General features: G+C 35.3%; 4 protein-coding genes across 4 annotated transcripts in view; 2 read left to right on the top strand and 2 right to left on the bottom strand.

Moving 5' to 3' along the window:
• Positions 1 to 2,487: 2,487 nt before the first annotated feature.
• Positions 2,488 to 3,192, bottom strand: C922_02473 (hypothetical protein; the record flags this gene model as incomplete). Its single annotated transcript, XM_008818072.1, has 1 exon — positions 2,488 to 3,192. The coding sequence occupies one exon, from the start codon at positions 3,190 to 3,192 to the stop codon at positions 2,488 to 2,490; it is 705 nt and encodes a 234-aa protein (XP_008816294.1).
• A 5,316-nt stretch (positions 3,193 to 8,508) lies between these two features.
• On the top strand, positions 8,509 to 12,735 carry C922_02472 (TLK protein kinase; the record flags this gene model as incomplete). The annotated part of the gene is made up of 1 exon (XM_008818071.1): positions 8,509 to 12,735. One exon carries the CDS (start codon positions 8,509 to 8,511, stop codon positions 12,733 to 12,735), a length of 4,227 nt encoding a protein of 1,408 aa, XP_008816293.1.
• A 2,010-nt stretch (positions 12,736 to 14,745) lies between these two features.
• C922_02471 (hypothetical protein) lies at positions 14,746 to 15,402 on the top strand (the record flags this gene model as incomplete). Its single annotated transcript, XM_008818070.1, has 1 exon — positions 14,746 to 15,402. The coding sequence occupies one exon, from the start codon at positions 14,746 to 14,748 to the stop codon at positions 15,400 to 15,402; it is 657 nt and encodes a 218-aa protein (XP_008816292.1).
• A 2,065-nt stretch (positions 15,403 to 17,467) lies between these two features.
• Positions 17,468 to 18,418, bottom strand: part of C922_02470 (hypothetical protein) — a gene marked incomplete at both ends in the record, with an annotated part of 7,640 nt that continues 6,689 nt past the window's right edge. Inside the window, one exon of the mRNA XM_008818069.1 lies at positions 17,468 to 18,415. Coding sequence (XP_008816291.1) covers positions 17,468 to 18,415 — 948 coding nt within the window. The remainder of the gene's footprint in view (positions 18,416 to 18,418) is intronic.

Here is an 18,418-nt window from a genome sequence, read left to right as displayed (position 1 = left end):
TGCATATTCGTCTGTAACTCCTCGTAGGATCGAATTATTTCTCTATATGATACATCTAACACAATTCTTCCTTAAAACTCTTCATCATGCCATAAAGAGTTATTCTCTTCTAATATTGTCTCTTTCTTCGTACTCTCAGTATTGGTGAATTTTCTCAGCTCCTTTTTTCTGTCCTTGCCTTCTGTATAATCATGTTCAGGAGTATTTGCGCTTGTTCATTCCCTCCTTCGTTTCAGGATCACATGGAGTAACACTAGTCTTCACCATTTTCCTTTTGGGTATGTTCACAGGCATCCAAAGATCTATGTCATTTATGTGGCGATTCATATATTTCGTTTCTTCTTTCAAGAGGTTATATGCTCCTTCCTTTTCTAATATCTGAGGATCTATACAGTCCATTATATTGGGTGAGCTTATCTACTTGTGTGTTATTTTCCTGCTAAGCATAATCATGTCTGAATTGACTACTTGTATCCGGAGGGTGAAGTGGCGTGTATTACTCACATAGGAATACGTTCATTGTCATTCATTTGCTTCCTGAGACGTTACTGTCTACATAATATCACATTACCCTCACTGAAGCACATAATATGACTCTATTTTATATATCCTAATGTTTAGAGCCATTGTCTTACATTCCTATAATAAACTGAAAATAGCATTTACCCCCGAGTGCACATACTGGTTATAGACACGTATTCTGCGGATATCAGTGGAGAACTTTCAAGAATAATTTAACCATCAATACTAGACGCTTGCCATATCAATTTTGTTCCCATACACAATGAGACTCTGACTTACTTTTATAGATACAAGCAACAGATTAATAGAATGTTGCTGGTTTAATAGCAACACGTGAAATATCTCAGGGATTGTTCAAATGATGATACATCTCAAGACAAAGAGTACTAGACAGACAAATATAGGGTGGATACGTATACTCTTGAGATTACAGTAGATTATGAGCACTTCCTCTTTAATGGCTGCCCTTTTCCTGCATATTTCTTTATATTATTAAAGCACGTCTTATATAAAAATCGCTACTACCTAGACACACTCGCGTTTCATGGAATAATAGGAGATATTAAAATATAGAGAAAACTAAGTAGCTCAAAGTTTACATTATTCGTCTCGGGCTCCTCTTGGCTTCAGGAGGATTCCTGCTGATGTCATCCCTCCCTTAACAGCCTTTACCGTGAACAAAATCAGGATCTCCTTCTTCTATTCTTACGGGATCGTGTTTTTAGTGCTGCATTTTCTAATGGTCTCGAAGTCATTCCACCGTTTAATTCATATTTTACTCCGCTGGGAAACCAGGGATATGATGTAACGGTTTTCTATGCCCAATTGAAGATTTCATAGGATTTCCCTGTTGCTAAGTACTTCAATAGGCTGCAATGCTGAATACATCTGTTAAATCACTATCGTGGGGACGCGTACTCCTAACTACGAGTACTACTGTTCACAGAAAAAAAATCCGGCATTCTGTATGGTACGGCATCCCAATATATTATCTGTGGATATGGGCACCCCCCATTCCCGATGCCACTATTACAGAATTCCAAGGACATCGTATTCCTCCAGAGAAGTATACACTTTTAACTACCAGCACTAGCTGTATCTACACAGTACATCTCCAAATACTCTTACAGAATTTATAAAATGAAGAGAGCGACACTTAATGGATACAACTTCTACTGGTATAAACAATCCGTAGGTTATAGACACATAAAAAACAGTTGTATTCAGGGAATCCATTTTTTTCAGATACACTGCCGCCGTAGCGCTATTTATATTCTTGAGAGATGTTAATCCCTTAATAAGGAAGGCGTCGAATCTGATATAATTAATCACTAAGATACAATCTAATTCAGAATTAATATTCCCTACCCAATCCAGATCAAGAAAGGCCCTGCTTGTATGTAGAGAGACTATCGTTGAACATATCATAATACTTCCGAAGTAGTGGATGATTTGAAGCCATAATAAGGCTCACCAGTGCTGAAACAGGAGAAGTTCGATGTGTTCATCACAAGTGATCTTTACCTTGGGATTTCCATCTCTCCCCTTCAGATAAGAAGAAGCATGAACGCAATCAACATACAGAAAAGTACCCCCAATTGTTTCTATGTTTTCTTTCGTATCTATTCTGCTGATATTAGAGAGGAATATGACAAATCTTGTAATGGTATGTTCCTAGGGCCTGCTCATGCTTTTACGTAGCTAGACCAGCTGCATAGGAGAGAACCCCTCGTGCTACATCACGGGTTTCATAAATATTAGGAGGTCCATCTTTTGGTCTCGGATTACGTTGCCTTAGCACCCCTCGAAAAATTCTCTTCAGTTGAAATCCAGGATCCTTGTGAGTAAATATATAACTATATGAGTGAAATAAGAGTGAATATTTGACGTTATCATTCATGCTAGCGTGCTCATGTAATGGACTCCCTTTGTTTGTCTCTACCCTCCTGACGCTTCCAGTGCTCATTACCGTCGCCTCCTGGAGAAAAACGAGTCAGGGCACTCCCGATCCCATATATGCCAAAGAATGACGGCTAAGATTAAGAGAGGGATGATAGGTAGAGCTCGTAACCAGACACTAATGCTTTTCGGAGGTATATTAATGTTTCTGATGTTCACCCAACCCTCCTTCTTATAATTAGGCGCCCCGTTCTGTAATCGCGCACGGAGAATGTAACCTGTGCAATCATAATGGATGTTACTAGTCTTGTCCACGCCTGCTGTACACGCTCCTGAGAATATTCCTGATGCCTTGAACTCTCGAGGAGCCTGCTGAATAGCGGCGCAGGCTTCAGTTATTACTGTATTTTGCAGGTTCTTCCACTCTGCTTCTATTCCTACGGCATGCGTCACTTTCTCCCAACTAATAAGAGGGTTAGCAACCCCCGCACAGAACCACACCTTCAGTATGCAGTGGACCAGTTGACGCAGGAGATGCTCTTTTTCTTCTTGTTTTCCTTCGGCTGCTTTTGTTTTCACATAGCTCTGTAGATATAGAAGCATGTATCTGAAATCCTCTTCATGATCTCGTGGAGACAGCTGCTGAAGCAGGAAGTTTAGTTGTTGATAATTGCTTCCATCAGGTTCTGCCGTTTTAATTGCCTCCCAGAATTCACGGCAGAGGAGATCCCATCTGATATGTTTTCCTCTTCTCGAATTTAAATTTTTCATTCTTAACTGATAAGTTGTAGAAGAACTTAAATGCGAATAAAACAATTATCTGCCCCATAACCTATGACTTATTATAACTGTTTTCTGTTGGAGATGATGCGGTCAGTTCTTTCATTTACTAGTCCGTTTCATGTTTTGCTGAGAAAATTATGAGGAGGCGGGGCACTGTATGCTGTTTACTTCTATGTATCCTATTCCATTATTCATCAACTTATCTTATCCGTAATGCTTACATAGCCATGGGGTTCCATGTTGTTGAATTTTCCTGCACTATCATATATCTCAGGTTCCTGAGTACAGCGACAGTAAGTGTTATCTCTAACTTTTGGCAACATTATAGGCTCTATATTCTTCGTACAGGTGTACTGTTGCGACATTTCCTGTCTCCCCTATCCTAAGGTTCTGTAGTTGGATCATGCGCTTTCGCGAACTTCTTGGTGTCATTGTGTTTTCTTGTTTATATGTGAAGGCCTTTGGCTCCTTAGGTAGGTTATTCTTTGCGCCTTATTTTTGCTTCCCGAGTTTATGTATGACAAGGCGTTTTCTTCTGTAGTTATTTTTCCTGATGCTCCTATTATTACAAACGCTCGTATGACCAAGAAGCCCCCTTTAGCGGCTCACTTTGGCCGCAGATATATGCCATAGATCTCTTCCTATCGAGTTGTATGCCGCATCTATAGGTTTCCCAGGCACTGGTTCTTCTGTCCTCGCGGCGTGCATCATTGCTCATGTGGATAGCTACTCTCTTGTTTTATTCATCATCTGGTGTCCTTTAACTACTGCTATAGTGTATTTTAATTCAGTGCCGTGTGCACTAATTACACGGATATAGCTTCTCTGACGATGCTCCTTTATCCCCTGTTAACTCTTAGCGTGTTGTGCCCTCTTATGTATTTATCCCTAATTTGTTACTGAAATTTTCACTTATTGTGCTCGTCTAACAAGTTATTCTGCTTCCGTGGGTTTGCTGTACTGGCTCTTTGGCTTACTGATATCGTGTGTTCTGCTGTTTCAATCCTCCTGTGAGCATTGTGCCCCGGTAAAGGCCTGTGTTATTATATTCCTTTTGGATTTCTTTTAGTATTATAAATAGAAAACCCTTCTTTTACTGTAGGATCTTTCATCCGTAGGGATTTTATTTCAAACTTCAAGCCCTCTCATGGTGCTTATAGATTGGTCTCCCATACTTGCAGAGTACTGGATCACTTTTTATTCTCCTCTGCTTCCCCTAAAGAAGGTATTCGACGCTCTGTCTAGGTAGCCTCTCTTTGGTTCTATCATTTATCATCCACGCCCTGTTTATTTCTTCTATATTTTTCATATTCCTTATTTTATTTACCGCGGCTGTATCTATTCTCCTCTGCAGGTTATGTAATGATTTGTGGCTCATGCAATATTATAACAGTTTCCCGGTGTCATAGGAATATTTGTGTTCGGATATATCGATCCTGTGCTGAATAGGAGGGTCCTCCTCTGATATCATCCTCTATTTTAGACCTACTACATCTTCTCTTATTCCCAGTGTTGCCCATCCCGTCATCTGGGCTTCTCTTTTTGCTTTAGTCCTATAAGCCCCGTATAAGGGAGGGTTGTTCCCTTGTTGTTTACTGTTTTCGACGTTTGTCTATCTCTTCTTATTCTATGCTTCTTATTTTCGTTTTATCTTTATATATATGTTGTCATTTTATGTTATTGATCGCAAATTTCCTGAACTGACATTTGTATCATGTAGTCATATATACCCCCCAAGAGACATTTCCTCTTTGTTCATATGGCCCATTAGGTTTTAGGAATATTTCATTTTCGTCGTTTCAGCTGTCGCCTCGTAGGTTCTAATATTTTCACCCTTGATTGTTCTCTGGGTTTCCCCTTTATATTACTCTAGATTTCTCTTCTTTTACTTCAATTTTCCTGCTGTTTATTATATTGTCCAAGTCTCGAATAGGCATTTTATACTGGTCCGTGCATAACACGGCCTGGTGGATCCTGCCTTTTGCTTTTATTCCCTCTTATTATTCTGTCTAATTTACTTTCTTCTCATGTGATATTTTGTTGCTCATTGGCATGGCTGCCGTCTGATATTTTCCCTAGCCATTCCGTGAAATTTCCGTATTTCGACGCACAAACCAGCCACCCCTGTTTTATAATTGTCCGTTGGTCCATTCAAATTTTTCCCGCTCTTTTACACTCTCTTCCTCTTATTGGACGCCCCGATTTGGTTTGTCTTTTATTTAGCCTTTATTCAGTCTTTATTATATGTTTTCCTGTTTTATTATTGATCTCTCGGACATGTTGAAATGCACAAACTTCTATTATGCCTTTTGCTTCTTAATTTCTTACGGCTGTATTTGTGCACAATGTCTCTGTAAGACTCTCTTGGCATGACTATTCCTGTCAACTTTTTTCATTCTTCCAGTCTGCATCTATCATTCACTTGCTCCTTTAATTTCCCTAATTATTATAAATTTTCTATCTATAGTTCTTTCTTCCTTGATTGTTAATAGCACGTACTATTTATCCGCCATGTTCCCGTTGTAAGAGGTTCCATTTCTCTATTTGGCTTTGTGACTTCCTCTGTTATTATATAAAGCGGCCGTGCTGTATTCAGTTGCTCCATGCCAGAAATACCTAGTGTATTCCTCCTCCTCTTTATTGTACCTTTATTACACTGTTGTTATTTATCCATAATGTCACCCTATCTCGCCCCTTTTATGGGATTGTACCATTTCTGTTATCTTCATTAAGAATCAAATCCTACAGCTTCCTTCTGCACTTCTTGGAGGTAATCCTCCCATGTAAACGACTGTAAAACACTTAATACTGTCTTCCTTAGTTATTCTTATTTATCCTTACTTCTCATAACCTGTCCTCCTGTATTCTTCTCATATGTTTCCGTTTACATTAATTATTCTCTTGTCATCTGGGTAGTGGCATACTCTTTTGTGTTAAACCCCTTACCATTGTTTGACACAAGCTGCTTGTTCTCTTCCCTGTTATTATTGAAGGGGGATTGGATGTTAAAAATGCATTTGATGATTTGTCATTAGAAATTAATTTTACATTTTTCTCATTTATAGCTAGTATAACCCCTAATCTGTAAAAATAGGAATGTAAATTATTATGCGCTATACTGTGGCATACATCAGTATCTTTTCCCAGAGGGTCTCCCCTTAGCATCACTTCTTAAAACAAAAAGGAAAAATATATTCCTTCTTTCTTTCATTAGGATAAGATTATTATTTAGTCCGAATATCTCGCAGGTGATTCATAAATTTAGGCCTGTCTATGAATGGCTGTTTTGGGACGCAACCTCCCCACTTCGACACAGGTTTATGCGATCTTACATATCTTTTTCCTTTCATTAACATTGCATATTTCTTTCATAATTACTCAAGGGGACACATAAACCCTTGATGAAGGTGTAAGAATATAATACTTCATCTCATCATTCTCTCATATTAATCTGAGTCATTCCTAACATGTATTTTGTTTTCTTCTTTTTCCAATTGAAATCACTTACAAAAAACGGATCACATGTAAGATGTGACACTGCTTTGTGTTTTCCCGAATATAATATTCAGAACAATCAGAACTCATTTGTATATATACACAAATCCCTGCACAACCTGTCGTCCTTACAACCTGGGGCATATAACACATTAATGTATAATGGGCTTCATTTTCTTTCTGTTCATGAAGTTGTGCATATATCTCATCTGTCTAGCTTTAATTGGACTTAGAACTGTGCAGAAATGTTATAGAAAACTTATAAAAGAAACAAGGGGGAAATCTAAATGGGTTACACGCGCTTATAATGCCGGAAAAATTGATTTGCAGGCAATTTGAGAAAGAACTTTCTATATGGTACTTGTGCGTCCGTAATAAAGCCCCATCCCTGTAAGTAAAAGAATGGATAAAAAAAGAAACATTCAGAACAACTTGGTGTTCTTTTGTTTCTTTTTTCGTTTTTTTCTTTCTTATCCGCGTAACCAACGGTACATTGCGGGAATTTAAAGCATTCGCAATATTTTTATATATACTCCGCAAAATATAGTCCCCCTGATTTCCAACTTCTTACAAAAAAAAGAAAGTGCAATTTTGTTAAGTGCAAAAGCTACTCATGCCAATACACACTTTAAAAAAAAACATAGCGCGGCCTAACAATTTTGGTGTTACTTTTCAGTTGAAATATTTTCCGGATAAATTTACTGCTACAATTCCAACTTTAGCGTACAGTCCAAAACATGGTCACATATTAAAGTTGTGTGAGCCCTGTCTATGTTATTTATCCAGACAAAGTAAACATAATGCCCGAAAAATAGCATAGGTTGGCAAAAGTATCGCCAATATATATAATTTCAGCCCAACTCTACTGCATCATTCTGCACTCTAAAAAATCTTGGAACTCATCAGGAACTTGAGGAAAATTAATATCACATAAACTTAACTAGTGTATTCGTGGTTGGACCTATGAAAAAGTCCACATACTTTAATCTGAGAAAACAAGAAAAATGACGCCTCAGGAATCTCAATAGTACATGCGCGAAAGAGAAGAATGCTCCAAGGTATATTTTTAATATACAATATTCCAATATTAACCCACACATTAATATGTGCACACATAGGTTCATACTCAAATGCATAGTACAGGTTTATTTCCAACACTGATGAATCATACGACGGGATTCAGAATTTAGCATAGAGGGACATGAAGTGCGAAAATTTCCCTAACGCGAAATATCTGTTACTGCGCATTTGTGCAGAATGTACATCTAGGTATAATGCCACGCGTACAATTTAAGTTTAACGCGTTAACCTTTGCCCGTACACATTTAACCTCCTTACGGGCTCAGCCTCCTTTTGTTTTTTTTTTTCCAGATGATTGAAGAAATGTTTCTTTTTTTTACTTATACCATACTGTACAACCCTGGCCTCGGAAATGTAATTTATAACCAAAGCAAACGGGCACAAGCGCCTTACAAGTCTTATATGTACAGAAAAGAAAAATATATATATATTAACATATGCGTATACGTTGATATTCGCGCATTTGTTCCTCTCACAAGTTTGCATAAAAATTTTTTGTGAATCGCAACTCAAACAATTTTGAACAGCCATTTTTCATATTCCAAAAAGGGGGTAAAATTGCGCAAAAGGGACAGTTTCAGCAAAACTCCTCACAGCACATCTGCTTTTTTTAAGATTAACCTTAACGTTTTTTCCGTGAGAAAAAGGTTTCACCAGCTACTATTTTCCCCATTTACCACTTCGAAAAGAAAAAAGAGAAAATAAACCCACAAGAGGGGAACAAATAAAATGAAGGACGAAAATGAAGATAGTATATCGAGAAATTTTTTAAAACAAAGAATAAAAAATGTGAAAAATATCTTAATTAAGGAAAATGAGATGCCTAAAATTGATCAAATCTTCAAGTATGAACTGAAATTAAATTTGACGGAAATAAATGACCTATTGCATTATGTGAATGGAATTATATACAAAAATGTAGATACATTTCAGAAACTCATATTGTTGTATTCCTATGACGATAATAATGATTACAATACGTCCAATGTTAAGCAAAACACCTTTTTGTACCTACTAAAACAGAAAATTAAATTTAGAGAAAAATATAAAAAAGAAAACTATGTAGACTACTTAAAAACAAACCCGCTCATTTTTATTGATACGCTTAACAATTTACTGATAATACCAGGCATAAGCTTCGAATTTAAGGTGTACAATTTTGATGAAAAGGTCAATAAATTCTTTATCACAAAATCAGATATAAAAAGTAACACCATGTATAACCCTTGCTTCATTAAATTGAGGAATGCCCATTTTAAAAACATCATCAAAATCTCCAGAAGAGCAGACAAGAGTAGCAGAAACAGTGACAAGAAGAGTGACCAAAAAAGCGAACAGCAGAATGATAAGCAGAGTGGCAACCATGGTAGTCAACCAAATGAAAGACAAAACGAACAGCACATTGAATCCTATTTTGAGAAAAGAAACACACTGTCCAACTCCAAAATGTTAAACACCAATTTTGTTTCTGAACAAGACTTGAATTCGAAAAACGAACAACGTATCCATCATGATAAACACGGCAGTGAGGAAGCAAAATGTGAACTTAAAATTACCCATATAGACAACCACTTAGACGAAAAGCGAAACGGAGAAATAAGCCGGGAAATGGAGCTAACTGGTAACGTTAACTGCAAAAATGACAAGAATTTCGCTCATCCTCATGTCGCCTCTGATGTTGCAATGGAAAAAGGGGATAAAAGGAAACGGAAAAAGCGAAACACTGTCAACACCACCCGGATCTTGGAAAGTAACAATAGCACACACTACAAGAAAAAACATAAAACGACTAATACGAGCAACGGAGTCGATAAGGAAAACAGCGAAACGGTCTTCTTGAATGGGTTAAAAGAGAAAGCTCAAGATACGAACGGTTCAGAATGTGCGGATGATGTGGAAGATATAGCAGTAACGGCAGAAGACGAAGGGATGGAAAAAGAAGAGAAGGAGCGAGAAGAAGAATACGAATTCGAAAGTAGCCGCAATGACGATAGCAGCAGCAATAAAGGCGCCCACTTCTTTTACAATTTGGTGAACCAATATGAAGTATACATAAACAACGTAAAGTGCTACATAGTGTTTGATTTAAAGAGCTGTTACAAAAATTTAGACATTATGATAAAATTAAAAAAAAATTTGGAGGAGTTGAAAAAACCAAACAACGTTTTCAAAGAAATTATTAACAAAAAAACATTTAAATCCTCTAGGGACAAAATTGAATTCATAAAACGATTTAAAAAAATGATTATTCCTAATTTTAGAATAGAAAAAATAAGAAAACAAAGGAACCATTTAATTATTATCGAATTAATGTCAAAGGTACAAAACAGCTTAATAATAAAAAGACTATACCAAGAATTAACGGACAAAGTCAATTTGCATGATTTAATAAAGAACGCTCTTGAGTTTTTCACTAAATCTGTCGAAAATATTAAAAATGAACATGTGAAGAACTTCTACCTAAGCATGATTAAAACGTATTTTCAAAATAGCGACTTATCTGCTATAGATTTCAAGAATCTGGTGCAATTATTTAAGAAAAAAGAAGAGCATCTAAAAAACGAGGAATTTTATAATTTGTTTCAAAACGATCTAAATTATTTAGAAAAAAACAAAAAACAGTGTGATGAAATAGAGGAAAAAATTAACTCCCTAAAATATCTAATATCAGAATCTATACTAAAAGAAAAACAATTAGAAAGATCAGTAAATAGACTACTCCTAAATCATGAACAATCAAAGTATGGTTATTTTTATAAAGTCGACCAAAGTGATGACAACACTCTGGATACTACTGAATATGGAAAACTACTGGAAAATTTTTCCAAGGAACCCATCAATTTTTACACCATTTTGAATAAAAGAAACCTGGACAAGCACGCATATCATGACATAAGAAATTTTAACTATAAAAAAAAAGATAACGATGAGGAAGCGCTAAAAAACGACGCAACAACTTCCAGTCACAACCAAGTAAATAGAAGCATTGCAACATCGTGTGAAAACTGTAAATTGGACGCCGAAGGAGAAGAAGAAAACCAGACAGAAATAGGAAGCAAAAAAGAAAAACACCACAGTCCCAGCGCCAACGATCAAAATGGAGACAGGGACTCATCAGGCAATGCACATAAATTATCAGAAAATCAATGTGCAAGTCTAAAGGAGAAAATTGAAGGCGAGATTAGCAAAAGTAACAACTGTAACATGCCAAAGCAGGACACCCAAAACGGAGAAAAGGAACCACCTCATAACTGCAACAACCAAGGGGATCATTACAAATGCAGAATTAAAAAAACAAACGGCAATGATAAAAATCAAGAGAAGAAAGACCAATACGATAAAAAAATGAACTCCTCCCACATTGTCGAAACCAAAAATACACGGAGTTCAGGCACAACAGTTAACAATGGAAAAAGAAATGAAGCATGTAAGGAACAAAATTGTCGCAATAAAGAGAAGGATTCTGGAAAGAACTGCACATACAGAAGCACAAAGGAAGCACGACTTAAAAAATCAAGCACGTGTCAAAATAAGAAACAAGCATATTCTAAAGACAAATATAAAAACCCTGAAGAAGAAATGCCAAGTGAGTACGAAACTGAATGTGAAAGAGACATCATTAGATCTACATGTGAAAGAAGAAACTTTACATTTGCCAATGAAAGACAAGAAGAAATAAATAACGAAATATTTTACAAAGTATTTGAGCAATACCCGTACAGTTTCTTTTCCAAATCTGTCAAAAATTATAATTTAATTTTAAATGAGAATAAGGAAGAATCCGAATTATCCTGGTTAACTATGCTAAAAAGAAAAACTCCTAATAAATCTATTTTGCCACCAAGCAGAGACACATTTAGAGATGGTACGCATTTTTCTAATTGCCGTGCAACGGAACATACGTTGAAATTCTTCTTGTCCCTTTTATCCCTATTGACAAAGAGCGATATTGACATCAATCTGAAGCAATATTTAAAGAAAAACATTCAGTTTCTAAATACAGAACTATTTAGTATGAAACTAAATTTAGATAAAAGAAGGGCCATACTTGAGAAACGACTAGACCATTTCAATTTCCAAGAGAATTCCGAATTCTCCTTTTACAATCCATTAAAAATGAATATACGTATGATGAATTTAATCGGAAGAGGAGGCTTCGCAGAAGTGTGGGAAGTTTTCGACTCCATAAATTTAGAAATGTACGCAGCCAAAATTCACAAAATTGAACCCAGCATGACCAACGAGATTAAAAATAAAATCATCCAGAGGGCGGAGAATGAAATAAATATCCATATCCACTGCCATAGACACATTTTTATAGTAAAATTAGAATTTTTCTTCGTCTTCGGATCCGCAACGAACTTATTAGTTGGAATGGAATTATGCGACATAGATTTAGATAAGTACATCAAATCTCATGGCCCAATTAATGAACTTTTAGCGCTATGTTGGGTTAAACAAATATTACTTGGTCTGTTATATATGAAGACGTTACCTACAGGGAAGGTTCACCATTGTGATTTAAAACCCGCTAATCTGTTAATAAAAGATGGAATAATAAAAATATCCGACTTTGGACTGGCTAAACTGATTTTACCGGATACTTATCAGTACTATAACGGAGGGGGGACTCTATATTATCAGCCACCCGAGTGTTTAAGAAATAAAAAGAGTCTCCCCATCACAGACAAAATTGACATATGGTCACTAGGATGTATTCTGTATGAAATGCTTTTCTGCGAAAGGCCCTTTCAATTTAATTATCTTGAGAAATGTTCTAAGGAGCTGTTAGTTAACAAAATGAAAAGAGGTTTAAGTTACCCCAAAATTAACCAACAAATTTCAGAGGTAACCCTAAATTACATACAGTATCTGCTAAATTTTGATTATGAATTTAGACCCTCCATAGAGGAGGCCTTAGCCTATCCAATTTTTAATTTTTTCCGTATACCTTAGCTGGCACGCAGCCGCCACATGAATTTGAACTGCTTCGACTTGTTTTTAAATCATTTTTTGTGTCTTGGCGGCACGCCGATGTAAATGCATGTATGTATATATGTATGCACATAGGTTTATACGTGTGTATGTACCTAGGTATGTACGTAAGTACGTACGTAAACCCGTACACGTTTCACTTTGTCGACTGTGAAATGAACGCCCCCAGGCGTGCTGCTGTCTAAGTCTGCATTATGTATGCTGCTATGCATGTATGTGCTTTACGCGTCCGTATGGATATTTATCTGCACTTAATTCTTATACGCGTTTTTAGGGAGCAATGGCTGCACCTCACAATATAAACTTCTTCTAATCTGGAAATAACCTTTTTAAATTTCATATAAGACGGAAAAGCCAATTCTGAACGTTACGACACTGTATGTGAACCTTGACCAGATATAAAAACTTCTTTTCTAAAAATGCCATCTCATTTGATAACTGTATCAATTTATTTTATTCCTTTAGTCTTTCTTTTTGTCATACACACAGGTACACTTCTGCCACTTAAATTCTCACTCTTACTATTTTCACATTTAAAAATAGCAAAATGGGTTAAGTGTCACAAATAGGAAAAAGCGACACGTAATTATTTGGTATTAATCACGTCACACATTTACAGGTACATGTATGCTGGAATTTACGTACGCATATAAATGCATAAAGACTTATATTTATTTCCCACCGGCACCTGGAGGCTATCATAAAGGAAAATTTTTAAAATAAGTACAAATTTCGCGCAGCCCCAAGTGTTCCTTAATAAAAAAATATGAATTCTTTACAAATAAATAAACGTGACCAGCTTAAAATGTACATGTTGGAAATTAAATTGGAAATGTTCTCTTCTTAATTTTCCTTACATTTTATTTTTATGAAGAATATGCAGGAAAAAAGCAATAAAATAAGTTGATCATTCGTTAAAACAGTCATGGAAACAGAAGTGTCCCAGCCTTCGAACGTGTACCAAACCCCCTAATGTACATCAACTCCAAAGCATGTTTACACACGTTTCGAGGATAGTGTTAACTATGCATATAAATGCATAGCACTAATACATAATTTAGTACATACGTAGAATGCTGTACATATTTACTCACCCAAGAAAAGTGGTACATATTTGGCGCATTCACATACATACACAGCAACTACCATGCGAGAATAATGGGGGAAAAAAAAAACAAAGAAAAGAAAAAAAAAACAAAGAAAAGAAGAAAAAAGAAAAGAAAAAAAAAGAAAGAAAAACAAAAAAAAAGTTAAAAGTAGCAATTAAAACTTATCGCGAGTGAGTCATTTGAACAAAATCAAAGGTTTCCAAACATTCATTTGCATAAACATAAACTGCAGATATTAACGTGCTCTTCGATGCATGGATTTATGCATGTATGTACGTAACTTTGTAAAGACGGTTTGTATGTATACGAAGCCGCATAAACACATTTGGCTTACGCATTTTCACGTAACGTTTCCTCCTACCCCCAGCTTCATTTTCACTTCGTCACGTAACCCCAACAAAAGAAAAGGGAGCCCAGGAAAAAAATTTACATATGTAAACAAAATCAGATAAACGCTCTTTGCCAAATCTTTCTATAATTATGGAATTAACAAAGCTCGTGCCACTTGAGCCTCCCTTCCCTTCAAAAATCCTTTCTGTTTCATATACATGAAGCGTAAACAAATATGTATATAAATGTACGTAATACATCATACGTATTCTGCGCATGAAGGCAGTATGAGCATAGAAACGGACTGCCCATTTATGTACTTCAGCAATAGCAAAATATTTCTGTTTAAATTCACGTACATGTAAGAAAAGGAGAGAACAGCTTATTTCTTATTTAAAATTTCCCAAAAATATTTTATTCTTTTCCCTTCTTTTTTTTTCCATTTCCCCCTTTTGGCATATACCTCAGAATTAACCAGCTATACAGATCCCCCACGACCGTATATGTTTTTTTAAGTCTAATTTAAATTAAAATGCCTAGGACGTGCAAAAATGGGCAGGATTGTAGAAAATATAAATCATATGAAAATGTTGAAGATAAAAACATTTCCATTTTTCAACCACTACTGTTAGTTGGTATGATTTTTATGTTTTATATTTTTTACTTCCGTATATTTAAAAGAAGATATGACGTAAATAATGAAAATTATCGAAGGAAATTAAATAATAAAAATATTAGCAGTAAACCCATTATTTCCCTATGCCTAAACGATATAGTGTTAAAGATTATTGGCAACAACGTACACATAGTTGAAAGCTCCTTAGAACCATTCAATAAATTGTGCTCAATTTCAGAACTCTTTGTAATTGCTCAAATCTTAAATGATGTACAGGAAAAAAACATAATTGATCTTTTTAAAAGATTGGGCTTGTTTGATAAAGGCCTGAAAGAACATCGTCTAATGTTTTGCACAACATCAAATGGAAGAGCATCGATGATACGTCAGCTGTGCCCACTCACTCATGTCGATAATGATGAAACTGTAATAAAAACGTTAACAGGGAAAATTCCAAATGTTGTTCAAATATATGGAAATTTAAATACCACTGACCAATCTAATTTTTTTACTTCCCTACAAGCCTTTACCCAGGTTATATGTGCTGTTGCATCCGTCGAAGGTATAAATTAGCCTAAATTATTTGTATCCATCTCACTCAATTATAATTTGTTTGGAAGTATCTATGTAAAAGTGCCCAATTTTTTATTTGATAATTTTTAATTATTAATCACGTGTACATGCCAAAATGTATACACACAGTGTGTAGTGCATCTTGTTTTGCTTTTCAAGAAGACTGTTTTTTCTTTTTCTTTTCTTTACAACGTTTTATTTATAAATTCACAAAAACTGCAAACCTGTGGATGTACTTGTATGTACATTTTTTGACTTTCCTTTTTTTTTTCTTTTTTTTTTAAGTTGTCATTCCTACCTTAAATTATATGTTTCTGTATTTTAACCCCTGCTTTCATAAAGGAAAAAAAAACATTAATATACTGTAAGAGATACACATGGATTATTAAATAAAACGAAGCAGGATCTATAACACTATATCTGAAAATACGACATCGAAAGAAACTTTTAAATTTATCGCATTCGTTTTTCATGTGCCACTATATATTAATTTTGTATTGTTTATTTTGTTTGACATTTTTTTTTTCTTACTTCTGTTCTTTTTCGCGTTATTTTAAATACGATTTTTTTTTTTCTTTTGTTAACAATAAATGAAATAACGAGTTGCCTCTTTTTTCTCACACCCTGAATCATGCAAACGTACACTTAGCTAAATACAACTTTATGATCTTCCGCAAGGGGTTGAATAGAGACGCTAACAATGGGCTGTACTTAAATAAAAGGCAAGTGCACGATGCTATGATAAATTAGCACTAACTAAAGAACATTGGATAAGTATATAATCAATTGGATAAATTATTGCTTCATCAACAACTTAATAAATGGATACCCTTTCTCCGAGAGGAATAATTTCACACCACTTCTTCCCTACCGTTTTTCACTTTATCAAGCATAGACATAAATAAACTAAAACCGACTTACAACATTGGTTATATTTACATTTGTTTTCATAAAAACAGGACAACTTCCAACTTAGTAGAGAATTTTATTCACAACAATTAATATTTTTACTAACTATTTCGTGAAGCTATTTTTCCAAAAAAGGCGCAATTCATTATATTGAAGTTTAGTGTGGAATGTTCTCTATTCATTTCTGTAAAATTACGGATACAAAAAAATATACTGAAAAGAAGAAAAGAAAAAAATCAAGTAAACACACTTCTCATGGTTAAAAATCAGAGAAACGATAACGATGCATTGGGCAAACTCTATATACACATATTTATCATTTAAAATATAAATAATATATTTCAGTCTTGATGCTAATTCGGCATAACATTTTAGAACTGAAATAATTAACCCGTATAAAACACTGTAAAAGTGTGGGAAAAATTACAGGAATACATATTTCATACGAAGTCTTAATAGTTTAAGGATTCACAAAAGGGCAGGTCAAAACAAATGTCATTTATCAGACATGTACCCGGAAAAATCTAACGACCCCACTTCTTGTGTTTGTTCTTTGGCTGAGAAATAAGTAGAAAAAATTAAGAAAAATTAAGGAAAAATTGACAAAATGACGCTCTTATCTCGTGCACGCATCATTTCTTTATGCACTCTTTTGATATCATCAGACATTTCTGCCTTTTGAAGAATTATTACTTATCATTGCTAATGTGTAGACTTTTTCATAATTTTCATCAAACTCATCAAAGGTAGCTTCTTCAAACCTAGGTAACAGAATAAACAAATAAATACAGATTTCCCGCAATAAAAGGGGCAAAACTCTTACTAGAAAGTCTCTTTTAAGACGGGTAACAAATACTATATGTGATTTTTTTTTTCTTTAATTTTTTACTTACCATTTTCCCAGAGTAGCTTTTGAACCGATGACAAGCAGGAGTATCAGTATTATTCCTGCTCCAGCAAAATAAGCCGCGTCTGTAAAAAAAAATAACTTGGTAAAAATATATATAGTGAAGTCCATCACAGAAATTGAGACACTTCCATATGTGCACGTGTGTCCCAGTGAGCAAATTATGTATTTTTGTGTGTATTTATTTGTTTGTTTGTCCCTTTGTTTATTTCTTTTTTTCTTTTTTTTTTGCTTTTCTTTCTTTCAATGTCAACGGAACATACTTGAAACTCTACTCCTCTGAAAACATTTGTAATCCTTGTGGCCAAATTCTTCATTCGTACAGTTATAATACTCACTTGAACTATAACTAAAATACTTTAAACAATAATTTGAAATTGAACAACACATTCGTTTTCTCTCTTCTTCAGAGCAATTACCAAAAGATATGCTTTCCCTCATATAATCGCAAAACTCTGAGGAAACATCAACAGTACATGGGTTTTTTTTTGATAAATTTATTATCTCCTCCCGCATTTTTTTAGCTTCTCTATTAATATATAGATCCTTATCTAATTTATCATCTCTGGATCCATAATTTCTTGGTGCATAATTACTGTTTGGAATCTCCGATCCGATATCCTTATCGTCAACCTCCTTTCTCCTTTTCGCTTCTTCGACATCCTCTTCGAAATTTTCTTTATCATATGCTTCTGGATTCGAATTGCTTTCAGAATTTCCATTTTCACCAGAAATATTATTGTCATTGAACTTATGCCTTTGAAACTCCTTCGACTCTTCCCTGTTCTTATTGGATGAATCAGCAACTTTGTTCATTGCGGAACCCTTAGACTTTTTACTGCTATTTAATATTAAGTCACCTCTTTTTTCTTGCTCAATACTTATAGCATTATCCGAAAATAAATCCTTTGTCTTGCTATCATCCTTTTCGTCAACGACTTCATTATTTTCATGCGCGACCTTTTCCTTTGCTTCCTCCTCCACTCTTGCCTCCTCAGACTTCCTATTCTCCTCAGCCTTTCTATTCTCCTCAGCCTTTCTAGCCTCCTCAGACTTCCTATTCTCCTCAGCCTTTCTAGCCTCCTCAGCCTTTCTAGCCTCCTCAGCCTTCCTTGCCTCCTCAGCCTTCCTTGCCTCCTCAGCCTTCCTTGCCTCCTCTGCCTTCCTAGCCTCCTCAGCCTTTCTAGCCTCCTCAGCCTT

This window comes from Plasmodium inui (genome assembly GCF_000524495.1).
Source record: "Plasmodium inui San Antonio 1 unplaced genomic scaffold supercont1.8, whole genome shotgun sequence".
NCBI classification, from domain to species: Eukaryota; Apicomplexa; class Aconoidasida; order Haemosporida; family Plasmodiidae; genus Plasmodium; species Plasmodium inui.
The sequence above is the reverse complement of the archived record's forward strand: the minus strand, read 5'-3'. Positions and strand labels throughout refer to the sequence as shown.